The sequence below is a fragment of the Epinephelus fuscoguttatus genome, linkage group LG1 (assembly GCF_011397635.1).
Source record: "Epinephelus fuscoguttatus linkage group LG1, E.fuscoguttatus.final_Chr_v1".
In the NCBI taxonomy this organism is placed as follows: Eukaryota; Metazoa; Chordata; class Actinopteri; order Perciformes; family Serranidae; genus Epinephelus; species Epinephelus fuscoguttatus.
In genome coordinates, this window is record NC_064752.1 from 23,335,396 (window position 1) to 23,355,623 (window position 20,228).

The window sequence follows — 20,228 nt, forward strand, 5'->3', positions numbered from 1 at the left end:
ATATTTAGGTACTTTATGCTTATACTCCACTACGGTTCAGATGGATACACTGCATGTTTTACTCCACTATGCATTTGTTGTACATTGGTTGTAGTTGTAGTAACTAGTTACTTTGCAGAATAATATTTTATATAAAAAAACTGATGAGCTCCACTTCACCAGCTATAGCATAAATGCTTGATACAATACATCTGTAGGCCTAATAAAAATCTGTATACAGACTATAATAATACAACACTCTAACATTGGTGATTCTGCGTAATGAGTACCCTAACGTTGGACATTTTGCTGTCAGTGTGTGTAATGCGCTTTTAGTCAAGTAAATTTTTGATTTAAGTATTTACACTGTAGGAGTACAACTTTTACTTAAGAAAGGGGTCTAAGAACTTCTTTCAACACATATTAAATTCAGTAATATACTCTAGAGGGCTTTATTTGCATAATACAAACTTGAACTTTTGATACTTCAAGTACATTTTGGTGAAACTACTGTACATTTACTTTAATTGCTTACTTAAATGCTGCTTAACATTGGCATATTTCTAATTTTATTTACAGGGAAAAAACCACCTTAATTAAGAATTCTAATGTTCAGTCAATATTTGTGAACATGAGCTACTCTCTCTTAAAGCCAGAAACCAGAGAAGTGAGTCTCAACTTGTGATGTCATGAAGTATAAAGTCTGGAGCTGCTCCTTAGACAATGAATGGGAGACTGCTTTTATGGACCCACAGAATGTTTGTTTTCCTTTTTATACCCAAATGAGCTTTATTTTTTAGTATTCACATCTCTGAAACAGAAAGTGTACCCACACACTCAGATCATTCCCCTGGGTGCTGTCAGCGTCATCTATCACATCTTTCCTAATTCACTGTCTATGGAGCAGTGCTACTTGTAGACATCACAAATTTGACTTTTAGCACTGTAATTTTTGGATTTGGGAGAAAGTTGTTCATGTTAAGTAATATTTTTGGAGTATCTGAAAACGGGCGTAGTTCCCCTTTAAGTAGTAGATCTTTGTAGCCTCCTTCCTTTGTCACAGCTTGACATATCTTCCAAAATGTTTAAACAATAAATAGGCCTTTTTGTTAAGTTTGCTTGTAGTTATGTTAAATGTGTAGTACAGTCATTTATTTAACATGGTAAAATCAACAGGCTACAATGACAGAGCAGTTTTCTATGGGCCTACATCCTTCTCAATGAAACAGGTGCGGTTCAACAGTCATGGCCCCGCCCCTTTTATTACCATATATGGAGAACTCCAACATTCCACAGCGCGCGGGGCGGGGCGATGACGCCACCTGTTTCTCAATGGGCTGCGGGCTCGTGCTCACTCAGCCGGTAGAGTGAAGTATTTGGGGAGTCAGTGGGACAGACGGAGGAGAGCACCGAGACTTTGGGACTTAAAACCACGACTTTTTCTAAAAGTTGTGTGGAATAATGGAGCTCCGTCGGGTCAACTTGTTCCTGTGTTTGTTCGTCAGTCAAGTATTTATCAGCCTCCAGTCGAAAGAGCGTAAGTAGGCCTACTTTTTACTGGCGTTAAAGATATAAAAGAGGAGCCTAGCTTTACCGTACATTGTGAGTCAGGAGGTTGGAATTTAAAAGCCTGCTTTATGTTTTACTTGTGTTTTCAAATTTTTCCCAGCTTAAAATTTCCTCATATAATAGACTTTTTCTTCTGTTTAGTTTTTTGAGTGAGTACAGGCTTTGAAATACCTCTTTTGAAAATATCCATTTGCTATTTAAACGTCATCTAAACCAGTCTATTTTAGTCTATTAAATTTAAATGCTTAAAAATATCAGTTAACTTAAACATGTACTCTACCGCTAGTCTTACTTTTTTCCTTTACTGACCCTTTTCAGTAGGGTTAAAGGGCACCTGTGAAATGCCTCAACATGTCAGCCTTTTTCTTTCACTTGTGGTGCAGATTCATGTACTTCTCTGGTCATGGCAATTTAAGTGCCCACGCCTTTCTCAGACACTATTAGTCCTGTATCCTGGACCTGGAGGACACGGTCATTGAAGTCCTGAATCACACCGACATGCTTGATTAGTCTGTCAAAGCCTGGCATGTGCCCCCCCATAAAGCTGTTGGCCCTGGAGATCAAGGCAGAAAATCTAATTGTACAGTCATATCAGAGTAATTCCCCAATTATTTCCCAATTATACAGCCAATAAACACATAAAAATATAAACACAGTCTGTGCCAAAGGGGTGTTAGGCCTGTTAAACATTTAGCAGCCTTTAATTAATAGCTAAATGTTATTTTAATTTTCTTTTTTGGTGCACCAGCTGTTATTAGTTGCTTCTGTGCTTGTTGTAACCATGTCATATTTTCCTGTTTGTCTCTGTAGAAGTATTGCTGGATATGAAAGCTTCAGGATCAGAGCTGGGGTGGTTGACGTTGCCATTTGAGAACGGAGTGAGTATTTATACCTCAACAGGCATTTTTAAGACTCCAGGTTCAGGAGTTGACACTGTCTTTCTCTGAGCAAGACAACAAGGCAGCTGCAGATTAGCTGATGTGAGGATTTGAATACTATTTAGCAACAATAACAGAGGCCTCTGTCTGCACATTCAGCCCACTAAAAAAGCTCTCTGGGAGAGATGGAATGAGTGGCAGCTCGATGAGGTTTGGCAGAGCTCGGCTGGTCTTGTGTTAATGCTACCCTTTCATAAAGAACTTATGAATGCCATTAAAATGTCAGGGTTCAACCTACATTTAAATTTACAGTATCAGCATGCATTTTAAACAATCACAAGACATTATTTTCATTTTGACACTGAACTTTTGACACTGAACTTTAGAGATAACAGTGACGAGATGATCTGTACAGTTGTGGGGAGACATAAGTTAAAGAGAAAGAAAGTGGTCCATGTGTGGAGAACCATCCCTCTATGTATAGTTCAGTGGCTTTCCATCTAAAAAAAGCAACAGGACATGGCTGCTTCCACTGTGTGGGCCTCGGTTCTTCTTTCATTCTCTAAGAATTAAGGGTTCTAGTTTTATCGGATAGGATTTCCGCTTGTCTGTCAAACTTGGCTTTGTTCTAATCCAGCTTTCTCACACTTTAAATCTGTACCAAGGACGACTATTTGCAATGTGCAATATTGGCTTCAGCAGATATATTTAAACAGTTTATATTCTAAATGTAGTGCAACCTGTGTATGTAGACAAAAGAAGCTGGATAGTAATAACAAGTTATTGCCTGAAATCCAGTATTTAATTTGGCCAAAATTAGGACTGGGCAATATATTGATACCAATATATTTATATCCTGATATGAGACTAGATATTGTCTCAGATTTTGGATATTGTAGTACAGTAAAATGTGTCTTTTCCTGGTTTTAAAGGCTGCATTACAGTAAAATGATGTAATTTCCTGAACTTACCAGACTGTTCTACCTCTTTTAACATTTGCATTTCCCTACTTAGTCATTACATCCACATTACTGATGATTATTTAACAAAAACCTTGTATAAATATTTTGTGAACTACCAATAATTAACCCCACAACATCTTAGCAATATCTATATCAAAATATTCAGTAAAAAGCATTGTGATAGTTGATTTTCTCTACCATCCAGCCCTAGCAAAAATGTAGAGGTGCTAATGCTAATTTAACAATAAAAAAAAATCACAGATTTAAATGATTTATGATGCCTCATAAAGTGCTGCTCTAATCTAATGGCACCAATTTTACTGTTTTTTTTCTTTTAAATAGTGGAAATATATCTTTTTCTTGCCTCTCTTTTCCAACAGGTAAAGAAAGCATTGCTTTATTCCTTGATACACTTGTGTGCTGCCAACATATGAGGTGTTAAATTTAAATGTCAAATGGAGGCTTTTAATCTTTCTGCTCGTCATCGCTTCCCTCTTGTAAAAACTCTTAATTGCTGCCAATTTTGCTGCCACTGTGCTTATAAAGCTCATTTAACTGCCATAAATGTTAGTTGGTAGTCTACAGTAGTATTTGTTGGATTTGTGTGTGTGGGTGTGTGGGTGTCTCACACACATGCACCCCTGTATGTTAGTGGAAAACCACACACGTTGCGAGCACGGCACATGTCCAGGCCAATCATGTTAATGTGTGGAAAAAAAGCTCCAGCTCACTTCTGCACTTTATGAGCTTCTCAGTCAGCATGAAAGAAGAGGTGTCTCATCAATAAAACTGGTTCTCAGTGAGAACAAAGCCTCTGAACCCTGTACTTATTCCCTGAAGAAAGTTTTTTCCTCTCCTTTCATTATTGTAGCTTTGTAACCACGACTTTTGCCCCTCAAACTAATCCCCCTTGTCTCTCTTTATCTTTTTCTGTTCTACAGTGGGAGATAGTCCAGACGGTGGTGAACGGCTCACTTTTCTATACCTACAGTGTTTGTAGTATAGATTCTACTGAACAGGACAACTGGTTACGCACAACATTCATCCAGCGGCGCCTGGGGACTACACGAGTCTCTGTGGAGCTCCGCTTTGTTGTGCGAGACTGCAACACTTTTGATGGCGCTTCTGTCGCCTGCAAAGAAACCTTCAACCTTTATATCTCAGAGGCTGATGCCGATGTGGGAACCAACTTCCGCAAAGGCCAGTTCCGTAAAGTGGCCACCATCGCCCCTGATGAGGTCACCCGGGGTCGAGTGCTGAAGGTCAACACAGAGACGAAGACGGTGGGGCCTCTGTCCAGAAAGGGCTTCTACCTGGCTTTTCAGGACATGGGCGCCTGTGTGGCGCTGCTGTCTGTGAGAGTGTACTACAAGACATGCCCGTCCACAGTGCAGAGCTTGGCGGCCTTCCCGGAAACGGTGGCGGGTGCCCTCAGGGAGGTGGAAGGAGCCTGTGTGGAGAATGCCGTCAGTCAGGCCACCCCACGCATCTACTGCACAGCTGAGGGTGAATGGGTGGTTCCTGTAGGTCAGTGCCAGTGTCTCGCTGGTTATGAAACCACTGGGGACTCCTGCCAAGGTAAGCACTGCCAGGAATATGCCACGCACTCAACTGAGACGTGTTTGCGTTGCCATGTGAGTTGTAGTAAATCAAGCACCTCCAACCACTGCCTTGGCAAGGTGTGAGGAATGAGAGCAGAGGAATGTTAATTGTGTCGGGTTTGTTTGGAAATCATAAAAACACTCCATCACTGTCATATGTGTGTTGAAGTGGATCAGGAACAGCAGGACTGAGCACTGGAAAGGAAGGAAACAGGGACGATGTCTAAACCTGTTTGTTTTGTTTCGTTTTTAAGACAACCTCAGATTACCCTGTGTGATATCGATATAAAACCACTGGGGAAATTCTGACAGAGTCTCATCTTTTCACCTGTTGGCCAACAGCACATTCTTTCCACAGCCTTTTTCTCAGGACTCAGGAATGGGGATGGGCTGAGGTGCTGTTTTATGGATAGGTCGATAGCTGGAGGTGATAGTGTACAGTACAAGAAGCAGTGTCCCAATTCCATACTACATACTAATTCTAGGTGAACTTTGAGTTTATTTAGAATGGAAAATTGTAGTCAAAGATGCTAGTGTGTGTTCTGAATGTGACTGGCTTTTTACAGACAGTATTGTCCCACAATTCACTGCTCTGTAGAAACTGAAGAGCTGTTTGGAGCTGGAAATGAGGTGAAAGTTAAAAGGAAGGTATTAAATGTTCAGAAAAAATTTTAGCTTTCTCTTTGGGAGAGATTTCAAGTTTACAGCACCTTTCCAAAATCGTGAAGTAGCCTACATTATTTCCACAGATAGCAGAGATGTGGACTTTGGTCAAATGACTTTGACTGGAGTCAGACATGAGTCACAAATTTGATTACTTCCAACTTGAAAAAAAACAAACAAAAAAGATTTGCAACTCTACTTGTACTGGAACACCTAGGACTTGTGACTTCATTTGGACTTGAACCTTTTGACTTAAAAATGTTACCTTCCCTCAAGGCCAAAGATTCAAAAACAATTATTTAGGAAATGTGCTGCAAATCATTTAGTTTCCCTTTCCCATTTCCTGAATCAGCCAGTGTTAAAACCATTCACTCCCAACAAGCTGACACTTAATTCCCCACATCCACTTTGTTTGACATCCAGCCAAGTTGCAGGTCAGAACCATGGAGAACTAAGCTAACGGTGTATTACTGAGCACCAATTGGAGAAAATGATACCAAACTATGTACCAAAACTACATGTTTGTCAACAAAAAACAAATTGCAGTGTGTAAAATGTGCGGTTTTAAAATTACAGATGAAGATGCAACAACTTCCAGCTTTGTTTGACATTTAAATTTGCACAAACAACAGAGAGTTGACGCTAATTGTTAACATATTTAGCAAGCTAATGTTTAGCTAACGTTAGCTTAACAGTTTTTCTTTTAACAAACTTGTTTTAAATAAATGAATGCACATTTTAAAAAGCATTCATCATTTTTGTAAATTTAATACTGTTGCATTGTGACTTGCTAAAGACTTGGAACTCAGAGTTAAGGACTTGGGACTTGAGTGCAAACACTTGAGACTCACTTATGACATTCAAAACAGTGACTTGGTCCCACTGCTGTTGAATAGTTAAAGAGAGGGCAAACTTTTTCCACTATTCAGATATTTATAGGCAGGTAGTTTTTTTTTTTTTAAGAAAGACCAAAACAGAGACACATATAATTTTAAAACCATTAGGCATTTGGGAACATTCTGTTAAAAGGTTTGGTCTTTTGTACGAGTGACACTCAGAGTAAGGTTAAGTATGCAAAGACTTCACAGTATGTACTGCCCTCGGGAAAGACCTGAGCACATACAAAACAAAAACAAAAAGATGTGTACAGTAAAAGGCAAAATTGCGGCATTCATACTGTATGTGCTCCTACTGTCCGTGTGGAATTTGTCTTTGGCTTTCTCGGGCGTGGTGTGTTGAGCTGTCTGGAGGAAACGTGGGAGGAGAGAGGGTACAGAGAGAGGAGGAAGGAGGGGAGGAAGGGCACTGTAGGCTGCAGGGATTTCTGAAAGGAATTCTTTCACCCTCGCGTCACCTACAGCACCGATTGACTAAAGGAAGGGGCCGTGTGAATGTGTCAGAATAACTACCTGAGTGGTGTGTCTTCAGCTCACAAGTATTTGTTTTGTGCCTGCTGCCAAGGCGACAGGAACCACAGATTACAGGGATGAGGCCGGCACGCCTATCAGAGGTTAGACTGAGTCAGGCTGTGGTTTATGACTTCTGATGGTCCGAGTCACCTTGACTGGCAGAGTTTGGTCTCTTCTGGGAGTCATTTCCTTTGAGACGGCAATTAAGGAATTAAAGAATTAAGGGATAAGTTGACTGAAAATTAATCCACAACTTTTTGGATAAATGGTTCATTGCTTAAATTGTTCTTTTTACCAAAAATGCAAAGGATAGATTGAATCTAACTTATCAACTGTAAGGATCGTCTTCTTCTCTGGCTTTTATATCACTATAAACTTCATATCTTTGTCTTTTGGACTCTTGTTCAACGCATTTGATGACATCATTTTGGGCTTTAGGAAATTGCGACAAGCATTTTTCACTTTTTTGTGACATGATATAGACTAGGGATACTCAGCTTACTTTGCTAGGGGGCACCTCTGCAAAATTACAGGAGGCCAGGGGCCAGTTAAGAAACAAACATTAATAATATTTATCAGTACATATAACAAATGACCTCACTGTTGTCAACCTTTTGACGTTTGCTCTCCTCACTCATCTTCACCAAGGGATAAATCCACTTGCAGCAATCCGGAACAAGGCCAGGTGTAGGCAAGGGTGTTTTTAGGGCTTAGCCCAGGCCTAAGGATTTTTCTTTTCACAAACACTATTTTGGTGACTTTTAATGGATCTGGCGATTGATTTACATTCAAAGGATGAATATATATATATATATATATATATATATGTGTGTGTGTGTGTGTGTGTGTGTGTGTGTGTGTATATTTTCATTGTCAATTAGACAGTGATTGGTGGGCGACCCAGCATCCTTTCGGAGGCCAGATTTGTTCCACAAGCACAAAGTTGAGTATCACTTACATCAGACGAAGAATCCATTAGTTGCCAAAATTAATAGTTAAATGAGCTCTATACGATATGCAGTGTATATCAGTTACTCAGAGATTGTCTCCATATGGCTGTCAACATGGAGGTGGCCCACGACTACCTGCTAATGGTGCAAACAACAACAACAACAACAATGCTGAAGACGCTAACAGTGTTAACCCTTGGGGGCACAAAGGGTGGGCATCGTGCTTCCATGCCGCTGACCCAATATCTGCTGTAAGAGTGCAGTGCAAAGTGGTGGTGATTAGTGGTTTGTTGCAATATTAATGCTCTGAAATTCTTGTAGAGCTCCTTTTAATGAAAATGATTGTTAGTTGCAGTCCTATATACCACTGATGGACAAGTACAGTAGTTCAAAGGCTGATTCTTCTACTGAGGTTGAAAAGACAGAATAAAGAGAGGAAGGCAGGGAGGAAGTCACAACAGAGGAATGTCTCAGTCTTTGAGGTTTCTGACCACACATGGACTCCGAGTCAAGCACCTGAAACGGAAGCTGGCAGAGGAAGACAGGAAATATTCATGATGGGGAAAAAACTGATATTCCAAAATCTGGAGGATGACCTGAGTATTAGGATGCAGGAAACATGCTTTATTACATAAGTTGAAACGCAGTTTTATCAAAGTTTGTTCCAGTCAACTCCCTGTTTTCAATTTTACTAGAGAAAGTGATATCCTCAGAGGCTCATGTGCATTCCTCTGAAGAGCACAACTGTTGTGGGAAAAGGAAGTAAAGCGCAATGAGGAGGAATGCTGACTGACACAAATAAGAAGGTTGTCCTTGGTCGGGAGTTGGAGGGCGGGGAGTCAGTCAACAGTTGGTGCATGAGGGTGGTTAGTTTCGTGGCTGCTTAGTTAGGTGTGGAGTGTAATTTAGTCAAGAGGATTAGTAGAGCAACAGGACAGCTGTTAGCCAATGACATGCCCCGCTTTGCCTCCCTTTGCTCTTTCATCCGGTTGTTAACACACGCAACGAGCTCCCTAATCCATGTTCCCACTCATTAGAACAATGGGCCGACACAAAGAGCAAAAAACAGATTCAATTAACAGATGCATCGGTGCGGAAGATAAGTCCTTTTCACATGTTTGTCATAGTCAAAAAGGAGAGTGGGACACTTAGAGAGGCAATTTCCATCACGAAGGGGAAATAAACGTTAGCTGAAAGAAAGTTTTTGATTAAAAAAAAAACAATATTTCAACAGTTTTTATTGCAAAAATATGCAAAAAACTTCAAACTAATTTTGGGAAGCTAAAGTTTGCATTAATAGTGTTTGTATTCATACACTGCACACATGCCGCCATTTGCGAGCTGTATAATGAGTGATGCAACATATTTATGGCACCACTCTGTCCAATCTCAGAGACAATAGATGAATGGGGCTGGAGTTTCTTTGGTACGTGACAGAGGTCCTGCTGCTGCAGCTCAAGATGAAATGGGCTGGCCCCCTTTTCTTATGCGAAAAGACCTCAGCTACACCCCCACTGCCGCCAAGTGACTCCCCAGAGAGAACTTCTGTTGGTGCTCCAGACCTTTACCCCCATCCCCCATCCATCCATCCATCTATTCATCCTTATCCCTCCTACTCAAACTCAACCTGCTCCTTCTCCTCGACTGCGGCGGTACTTAGGGTGCAAAGGTCTTTCTGCCTGAATGCTGAAGTAACGCAACTACGTCTTATGTCCAGGATTCACCCGACCTCTTCTCACGGCCACTAGCGCAGGGGCCAGATGAAAGGCTTGTCCCTGGGGAGACAGCAGAATGAGAGCAGAGAGACGAGATCTTTCATACTATCCATTTTTTTAAAGGTCCGGCATGTAGGATTAAAGGTGATATATTGGCAGAAATGGAATTTAATATAAGACGTATGTTTTCTTTAGTGTAAAACCACCTGAAAATAAGAATCGTTGTGTTTTCGTTAACTTAGAATGAGCCATTTATATCTGCACAGGGAGTGGGTCCTCGTCTACGGAGATGGCCATGTCGCACTGCCATTTTTCTACAGTAGCCCAAACAGATAAACTGAACACTGGCTCCAGATAGGGCCAGTCGTGATTTTGTGTCAGTCACTGTAGTTTTCAGCCCCTTTGCCACAAGAATGTTGGAAAAACACCATTTTTTTTAATGTGACATTTGTTCATTTTGTGTGTTTACTGGTTTAAATCACTGGGTATGTTTGTTCTGTATCGACAGACACCTTTGTGGATAATTTGGCTAAAAACCTCCTGAACAATGAACACTGAAGGAACTCTAACCAGAAGTTTCAGCTGGTGGCAAAGTGCAATCCACCTATAGACCTTATAAACTGGAACTTAAAAGCTTTTTTATGACTGTGCGGGAGCCCCAGGAAGTATGTGCGACGTCTGTTTCCATAAACATGCTGAAAATCATCCTCATCCCCAGCAGCTTTTCCGCTTTCCTGATTCTCTCGCCCTCCAACTGTCCAACCCTGGATGCTGTAATTTGCGCCGGGTGTCTGGGGTTAGAGGAAGGAAGGAAGAAAGGGAGGAAACATCAGCCTTAGACTGAATTGCAGTTCTTTTCTGTCCACTCTGCATGTTCATTAACCTCCCCTGCCCTGGAAGGCTGTTTATCTGTGTGCTGAAATATCCATCACAACCCTCCACCAGTGTCCAAGGTGCCATTTCCTTTGGCAAAAACAGAAATATTATCTGCCAGAGTATATGAGCTGAGGGGTTCACAGGGGAAAGGCAGATCAGATCACCTGATGGATTTAATGCTCTGGTGTCATCCGGTTGACGCCGGCAGTGTGACCTGAGATTAGGCCCTCAGGCGAAAAAGGGCGAGTGGAGGCAGATCGCCTGGGAAATCCCTTTTCATTCCTCCAGATACAAAGCCTCAGTGATTATAGGTTACTCACAACAAATGCTTCCTGTCAGGTGGAACGGTCTGGTATTACAAAGACAGCTTCATTGTTTGCATTTAGATCAGTCATCCCTTCCTGTGTTTGTCTGTTTCACAGTTATTCCTAATGTCGAGCTTAAACTAACACACGCCTTCTTTCTTTCATACAGCATGCAAGCCAGGCTACTTCAAGCCATCTGTGTCGAGCGAGTTATGTCAGGTTTGCCCTGATAACACCAAGCCCTCCTCATCCGGCGCCACCGAGTGTCATTGTGAGGAAGGTTTCTTCCGCTCCCCGTCAGACCCTCCTACGTCACCCTGCTCTGGTAACTACCCCACTCACTGTCGAATTACTCAAGTCAACTTTGAGCTCATTACAGGCAGTTCAGAAGATCACGCTAACTGTTCTGTGTCATGTACTTCCTCTTCAAGCTTCCCCCAGTGCCCCTCGTGACCTGACCTCCATCACCCTGTCAGCAGAGGGCAGGCTGCAGCTGTCCTGGAGCCCACCGCTGGTGACCGGAGGCCGCAGTGATCTCACCTACAGCGTGGCTTGCGAGCACTGCGACGGGGCCTCATGCATCCCTTGTGGAGAGAAGGTCCGTTTTGAGCCAGGTCCTACAGACCTGCAGGACACCATGGTCATCGTGAGTGACCTGGATTCTCATCTGAACTACACATTCACTGTGGAGGCTCACAGCGGTGTGTCCCAGTTTGGTACTGAGAGGCCCAGTGCGAGCATCACCACTGCTCTAGACTATACAGGTGAGCTCGATCACACGACAAGCTTTTTGCTTTGATTTAAGTTTGTGTTCTGCTCAAAGAGGTTTCACTTCCTCATTGTTTGGGGTCCCACAGTACAGAAGCATAATGCTTTCACTTGAGAAAAAAATATTTGCCCTGTTTATCTGAATTAACAAGATTATTATGTAAGACTTATGAGAAAAGTGGTCACGCAAAAAAATCTGGTCTTGTTTTTTCTGAATTAACGAGATTATCTCGTTAATTCAGAAAAACAACACCAGATTTTGTTCTGATCTCATTAAAACCCAATTTTTAGAAACATACTGAAGTTGCAACCCTTTCCTTTGCCACAAACTGAACTTGTAGCTATGAAAATTTGGTAAATAAGTAACCATCAAACTTAATTATTACACCAATTAATTAAATATTTTATTCAGATTGTATATTCTTCTGTCCCAGACTTCGGTTCAAAATTTTGCTTATAAGTAATTCTCATAAAATCTGGAAAAATCTGAAGTATCTAGGTAATGAAACCTTTTTTTATTATGTTTTTCGTTTTAATTTTATTTTAAAGTTTTTAAATTTAACCTTTATTCTACCATAAATATTCCCAATTAGATCCAATGTATCTTTTGCATAGAAGTCCCAGCCAAGACAGCAGCATGAAAAGATTAGTATAAGAGAACAAACTGACTTAAAACACAACAGCACAAAGTTAAAACACACAGCATAAACAACAACAGACTTTAAACAAACATCTTATTTACATCTAACAACTGAATTAGCAGCGTTTAGTAACCGGACATGTGCAGTCAGTGGTCAAATTGTCCTTAATCCTGTTTTTAAAATCCTGTTGTGTCTAAACTGTTAAAGAGTCTCTGTTGTCTCTAGAACCCCAAACAGACATTTTCAGATATTTAAACATTATTTCATGCGATATTTTATTTGTAAGTAAAACCATTGTACCAAAGGAAGGGCTTACTACACAAGGAGGAATTCAGTCTGACCCACTGAATCCCAAAGGCTTTCATTTCCAACTGTCCTTTCCAAAGACTATGATTAGTCACTAACCATTATTTTGCTTTCTGTCTCTCACCGACCGTTAGATCCCCCCAAGGTGACGTTGATCCATCTGGATGATCGCGGCCCCACCAGTCTGTCTCTGTCCTGGACTCTGTCTCGCAGGCCTCCCGCCCACATCAATCACCGCTATGAGCTTATGTACCGCAGAAAAGTAAGAAAGAAAGACTGCTTTGTGCTCTTTTGTCTCTCCTTCCCTCAGTCAAAGCCGAGGCTGTAAATCGCTCCAAAATGATTTTAACCCACTCATTTTCCTCTTTGCAGGATGATGACGGGGAGCGTGATGTGACCACCTACACAGTCCTGATTTTGGAGAAAAGTTCAGTCCAGATTAACGACCTCACCCCAGACACTACCTACATGTTCAGGGTCCAGGCGCTGAGTGCTGAAGGAAACCCTGGCAGCTACGGCATGGAGCAAGAGTTCCATACATCACCATTAGGTACCAGAAACTTTAAAATCTACAGATGATGATGAAATAATTCCTCAAACAGGCATGTCATGAAAATTCCTGGAAAAGTCATGGAATTGGAAAAGCTGTTTTCAAGGGCTGGAAATGTTTTTTTTATGTTCATAAAAATCATAAAAATCCATTCCTTGTATTACTAAGTTAAATTTTAGTGCTTTGCTTTGTGATCGTTGAAACATCACCAGTACAACAAGATGATGGCGTATGCGGCTAGTTGTGCTTTGGTGATCTGAATAAAAGTGAACAGCCAAGACACATTGCCGTTCACACCTGTGTCTATCATGCATCTCCAGCTGATTAGATTCAGAATTTGTTGCTGCCTACATCACTCATGCTAGAGGGTCGAAGGGCTGCACTCAGTTATTATGTCAACATAACCTCCAGCTACTCATTAGCATATTCCCTAGTCACATTAGCAGTTGTGTTGTCCCAGAACATCTTGTCAAGTGCTTCATTTTTGCCACAATATCTGTCCCAGCACATTGCAAGAGCCTCATTATTGTGCTCTCTGGTAACTACACAGGCCTAATGTTAACGATTTTTGAATTCATACTTACTTTCAAACTTAAAGTTATGGAGGAGTTTATAAAAATGTGTGGGAACCCTGCTCAAATGCCTCTCTGTATTAACTGTCATCTCACATCTTAATAAATGTTTCCCTTTCTGTGATTCCCACAGCCGAGTCTCAGATCCAGAGCAACTCCACCATGGTGATGGGCGCTGTCGTTGGAGTAGCAGTCATTCTGCTCGTTGTGGTGGCCGTCCTGCTGCTGCGTAAACGGTTGGTAACAACATGCTTCATATCCACATCCAACGTGTGTGTCATGCAGATAAATGTTATCTACAAACCTGCAAAGTGTGTGATTATGTGCCACAAGCTCAAGTAAATTAAAGATATTCTGGTACAACAGCTCAGGGAGGTTTATCAGTAATAGTCGGTGCTGGTATTGAATACAGCCTTGGTCTCTTTCAGTTGAGACTGACCTGCAATTACTAAAAAGCCAGTCTGTATTCTGTTTGGTGCTGAAGTGATTATTCATGTTTTCCTCTCAGGAGACTGAACTCTCGTGGCAGGGGAGGACCTGAAGATCCCTACTTCTCAACAGGTTAGAAAAACATTCAGTACACAATCATAAAAACAATTCTTTAAGTTATTATTTAGCGTAATAAATTTGATTTTATTTCCTCTTCTTAGATCAGCTCAAGCCTCTGAAGACTTACGTTGACCCACACATGTACGAGGACCCTAACATCGCCATCCAGAAGTTTGTCACGGAAATCGACCCCAGTGCCATCAGCAAACAAAAAGTCATCGGTGTTGGTAAGTCTTATTTTTAAAATCACCTTCCTTCTATTCAATTAAAACTCACAGTACAGTTTCTAACATTTCCTCATGCCTTCTGTCCGCCAATCAGGAGAGTTCGGGGAAGTCTTTAAGGGCGTGATGACGACTCCCAGGCGAGGGGAGGTGACCGTCGCGATCAAGACCCTGAAACCGGGCTACTCGGAGAAACAGAGGCAGGACTTCTTGAGCGAGGCCAGCATCATGGGTCAGTTCTCACACCCGAATATCATCCGCCTGGAGGGAGTTGTCACCAAATGTGAGTTGATAACCTTGGACAGAAGTCTAACAACTGTTCACTTTGCATTTGTATCAACTGCTTGGGTGCTTTACATTCACTAAACGTAACTTTTTGTTTTAATTTCAGTCAAGCATGCCATGATAGTGACGGAATACATGGAGAACGGAGCTCTCGACACATATCTGAAGGTAGGTTCTGCATTTTGTCGTAAACAGAAAGGGCACGTGAATTAAGCTTCAGATGACAGATTAGAAATCTTTAAACAATTAAGTATTTAAATGTTTTAAAAAGTACCGTCTAATAACTGTATTTTCTTCCCTTCAGGATCGTGATGGAGAGATCCCATGCTATCAGCTCGTGGGGATGATGCGTGGAATTGCTGCAGGCATGAAATACCTCGCTGACATGAGCTACGTCCACCGTGACCTGGCAGCAAGAAACGTTCTGGTTAACAGCAACCTGGAGTGTAAAGTGTCAGATTTTGGCTTGTCACGTGTGCTGGAGGACGACGCAGAGGGCACCTACACAACAAGAGTGAGACTAACAACTTCATTTCACAGCTCCATATGCATAGAGAGAGCAGGCCTCTTTTTCTAGTCACAAATGTCAGACTGTTAATGGTATTTTCACTCTCAAGTGTCCAATCTAAAGTGTTGGTCTTTCAGCGCCTCGTGTTTCCACTCCCTTCACCCATTAAATATGATTTGTTAATGTTTCTCTTCTGTCAGGGAGGTAAAATCCCCATCCGCTGGACGGCCCCCGAGGCCATTGCTTACAGGAAATTCACTTCAGCCAGCGACGTGTGGAGCTTCGGCATCGTCATGTGGGAAGTCATGGCATTTGGCGAACGGCCCTACTGGGACATGAGCAACCATGAGGTATGTCTCATCTGTCACATCGTCTTCCCAGCCCTCACGGTTAACATGAAGGATTGTTTTGGCCTGCGTAGGTCAAACTTTAATGTGTATGACCGCTGAGAGTGTGTGCTGAAAGTTGCCTGACAGCCAGAGTAGTTTCCCACCGTCCCCTTCAAATGCTCTATTCATGTCAACATATGAACGCAGCACTTTTTCAGACCGTCTGTCACCACGTTCATAAATAAACTTTAGATCTAAGCGCTGCCTTCACTCTTCCTCAGGTCATGAAGGCTATCAACGAGGCCTTCAGGCTTCCTGCTCCGATGGACTGCCCATCCGCCATCTACCAGCTCATGCTCCAGTGTTGGCAGCACGACCGCTCCAAACGACCTCGCTTCTCAGACATCGTCAACATCTTGGACAAACTGCTGCGAAGCCCAGAGTCTTTGAAAACCATCGCTGACTTTGATCCACGGTATGAACAATTATGTTTTATTGAAGTTTATGATTTGGTGACAAAGTGAGAGACAAATCATTTTTTTCTCAAACATCCTGCAACATTACATAACAAAACACATTTTGACGTGGTAGTCTGCAGGTAACAAAGTACGCAAACACAGACAGACAACAAAAACGAGACGAAAGGCAAACACAACAGCTCAGCAGGATAGGTGACATCATCTCCCCCTCACCACAACACACAGCACCTTACATGACACACATGAGCGCTGTCTTTCACATATTGCTATCCAGTGATCCCCACATTAATAAATCTGACGAAGCTCCCCCACATTTTGGTGAATTTCGACTCTGAATCTTTCACTTTGGCTAGTATTAACTCATGTGAGGCTGCAACAGTCACGATCCAGTCTTTATAGTGAGGTGTGGTTGTTTTTTTACTCTACTTTGTATGATCTTGGCTGCACTATGGAAGCCTGCAAGAGCTATCCCAAACTGTGCCTTTCCAAGTCCAACTGCAGCTGCAAGTAAAAGATTTTTAGAAGAAACAAACACATGGCACGGACAGCCTTATGCCCACTGGATAAAAAAATTATGTAAGCAAAGATGCACAATTATGTGTATTTAAGGAATAGTTTGACCTTTTAGGAAACAGGTTTAGTAAAAGGGATCACGTGTATGTGACTGTATGTGAAAAGCTGAACTATTCTTTTCGCTAAGCTTAGACACACTTGTGTGGGTTTGACTCAAAGAAAATTGCTGAATTAAGTTATTAGAATTAATATATAAAAAAGGTTTTTGCCGTAAGAAGATGATCAGTAATCGAAACATCCCTTGAAACTGTCTGCAGTATATTGACAGTAAAACTGGTTCCTCCTTGCTCAAACACCATCACATGCATTCAGTGTACACACTGTCACAGTAAACGATTAGTAATCCAAATATACGTTGTCCCTCGCAGCGTGTCCATCCGCCTGCCCAGCACCAGCGGCTGTGACGGCACCATGTTCCGGTCGGTGCCCGAGTGGCTGGAGTCCATCAAAATGAGCCAGTACAACGAAAGCTTCGCCCGCGCCGGGATCACGACCATGGAGCAGGTGCTCGCCTTGAGGCATGAGTAAGTGCACACATGGCACAGGTGCAGATCTGCTGATTTATCTGGCACCGGGCCACGTTCTGTAGGAACACAGAGAAAGTATTGAGCTCTCGGCTCTTGAACATTTGTTATCCAACTTGTGGGTGCAGAAATACTCCACTGCGCCTCTGCCCATGTCATTCCTTTCATACTGCCATAACTTCTACAGCAGTGTAGCTGTTTTTTTTAATCAGATGTACCCCCACAGCCCTGTCAGATATTTCAACAATTTATCCATTACTTTTAGGTCTCTATTTAAATTGTTAATTCATTACTTTAAGCTATTTATGCATTGCTTTTATCTGCAGTATATGGATATTGTTGTTAAGTGTGTAGTTCCTTCTTTATGCTGTGGTCGCTCTATGCAAAATGGCGTCCATATTGTTTTCAGCACACTCAAAACTTTATCATTTATCTTGTCCTTTCAGAGACATCAGGAATATTGGCGTGAGACTGCCCGGACACATGAAGAGGATAGCATACAGCATCCTGGGTCTGAAAGACGAGACCAGCTCTCTCAGCGTGTTTGCAGTGTGATCTAAGCATTCCTCCAAATCAAAGTGCACTGACCGACCATGCCATTTCACTCACGGACAAGGAGGACTCAAGGGTGGGGGGGTGAAACTGAGCTACGCTGCAGTTTTGTTTTTTTTCTTTTCGTGGTGTGACTGAAGACGACCCTCCAAGCCACTCAGAAAGGACTGAGATCAAAAACACTTATGTACTTTATGATAACAGAAGACAAATAATTTATCTTTATGTAAAAATGTTTTATATGTTGAACATAAAAATATGTAATGTAGTTAAAAAAAGATAAAAGTAAGTGCAAAATGTGAGACAATGTGAGAGTGCCTGGTTTGTATTCACTGTATGACTGAAATATATAATGCTCTTTATGATTAAGGGCATGTTTTCTTCCAAGCACTCGCTTTATCCTGCCAGAGTTTCTGGATCCTTAAATCTGTTTGTTATTTTTATGATCAATGAGTTTTAAATCTGGAATGATTATTCCACTCAGGGCAAAGAATCACACATTCTTATGTTTTGTGGTTAATCTTTGTATCACATGACGCATCTTCCTCAAGTCTTTTGTGTGTTTACATCATGTCTTAATACAACTGTTCAGTTTTATTTAATATTTATTTTATTTTGTATTTATGTCATTTGTTACATGAGAAAAAAACCAACAACTCTGATCTGGCACATATTTGCCAGGTGGATATAAATAAAATCAGTGTTTCCTTGTGACTGGATCACTTTCTTGTACTCAGTAGTCAACGTGTATTTGTTTCTCAATTGCTCCAGACTGAGACCTCTTACTACTGTACAACTGAAATGCAGTGAACTTTGGGACAGTCAGTGTGGTTCCCCAGAGGATGAACCCTTTGGTGATCCCCTGACTTTTCCTCTAGCACCACCAGCAGTTTGACATTTCTGCTTGGTGAACTGGACGGTCACGGTCCAAAAGTGGGTTGCAGGTTCACTCTGAGTGGACCACAAGTGACTCTAACTCGACAAGTTTGTAAAAAACACACTTTATCTTGAAGTACAGTGAATTTCCGGCACAGAGCTTTTATTTTGAAGTGCCATTTTCTGTTGTAGAGCGAGTGACTAAAGGAGAGATCCCTGACAGACACAGCAAACAAGATGAAAACATGGCCAAACAAAAGTATGACACTGAAAATATTAAACTGTGTGGACCTTAAACTAATGACTAAGAAGAAATCTGGACCCCGTGGCTGGACCAGTTGGTAACCACTGCTATAGACTGTTTTACACTTGACAACATAAACACTCTAAATGGGTCCTTTTGTATTTCCTGTTGGAATGTTTTGCTTGAATGGCGTCAGCTGACAGGAAGTAAACACTGACCCAAGCTGTTGCCTAGCAATGCAATACCATTGAAATGGGTCTATACTAGTTTGGTTTATGACTAGATACTTTGAAAACTGCTGACATTCCCATCAGCCTCAGCTGTACTTTGTGCTTATGAGCAACTATTGGCATATAGTGTTGTGTCTCAGGAGACTGCTTCATTCAACAGAACAAATCTTTTGAATGAATAAACTCAACTGAATCACTTCCTGAAGTGATCCGCTCAATTTTGAGTCCAGCTGAGCTCTGAGGGATTCAGTGACTCACTCTTTTCACTGTGAGAAAACAGTGCATGTTCAGTGATTCGTTCACTGACTGTACCACACAGTAAACGTGAGCCCTGAGTGACAGTTGCTGACTCACTAACCCCCCCCATCATTCAAAAATATACTGATTATTTGTATCAAAATCCAAAATGACAGCGTATGTTGTCAAAGACAGGAGGTATGTGTTGCTTTTTCATGTTTATCATGCTTTGGAGTGATTTTGTTTGAGAAATTTTTTTAAGGATAATTTTATATGTTCTTGTTGAAAAATAATGAATTGACAAAAAAAAGTGTAATTTTAGCCTAAATACATTAGAAAATAGCAGTTCATCAATTTCCCAAATTATTTATATGTGCTTGCCCTTTACAGAAAAAACTATTCCTTATATCTTTCTAGCTCACTTTTCACATCTTTACTCACCCGACACTAGATGTGATAAAATGAAATCTCACAAGTGAACTAATATGATGACCTCTGTGCTCACACCATCCTAACACAAACTATGAAATACTGCCACACATCGCTCTGAACACTTCCCTGTTTAAAACATGACGAACTCTTCTTCCATGCTGCTAAAGGCCTTTCTTCTGACACCACCTCTGGCCAGTTAGTACGTCATCAAAGATTTCAGACCTCACTTTTTATCTTTTATCAGTTTGGTTTTCTTTTCATGAGGCACTCCTCCAGCCTTGCAGAGCTTGTTTTGGTGACGCATGTCATCCAGATGGAGTTGACCAACCTCGGTGACTTTGCCACAGCGGAGCAGAATGTCACACCTACACACAACTGTGCTCCATCATATCACCGTCACTCAGACATGTTGAGACACCCCTCTGGAAGGTTTTCACTGGAA

At 41.5% G+C, this 20,228-nt stretch overlaps 1 protein-coding gene across 1 annotated transcript; it reads left to right on the forward strand.

Annotated features, from left to right (window-relative positions):
- Window positions 1–1,352: 1,352 nt before the first annotated feature.
- On the forward strand, window positions 1,353–18,499 carry epha2a (eph receptor A2 a). Its single transcript, XM_049580410.1, has 17 exons — window positions 1,353–1,516; window positions 2,359–2,426; window positions 4,330–4,966; window positions 11,077–11,232; window positions 11,339–11,671; window positions 12,757–12,884; window positions 12,995–13,172; window positions 13,878–13,980; window positions 14,253–14,305; window positions 14,395–14,520; window positions 14,615–14,800; window positions 14,909–14,970; window positions 15,107–15,316; window positions 15,511–15,660; window positions 15,921–16,114; window positions 17,060–17,215; window positions 17,662–18,499. The coding sequence occupies exons 1-17, from the start codon at window positions 1,441–1,443 to the stop codon at window positions 17,768–17,770; spliced, it is 2,925 nt and encodes a 974-aa protein (XP_049436367.1). The 5' UTR covers window positions 1,353–1,440; the 3' UTR covers window positions 17,771–18,499.
- Window positions 18,500–20,228: the final 1,729 nt, after the last annotated feature.

Bases quoted from the DNA above. Each gene is read 5' to 3' on its own strand.
- epha2a (XM_049580410.1), top strand. From the start codon at position 1,441: ATGGAGCTCCGTCGGGTCAACTTGTTCCTGTGTTTGTTCGTCAGTCAA. The intron at 12,885-12,994 runs GTAAGAAAGAAA...TCCTCTTTGCAG, and splicing joins AGCTTATGTACCGCAGAAAA to GATGATGACGGGGAGCGTGA. The intron at 14,801-14,908 runs GTGAGTTGATAA...TTTTAATTTCAG, and splicing joins GGAGGGAGTTGTCACCAAAT to TCAAGCATGCCATGATAGTG.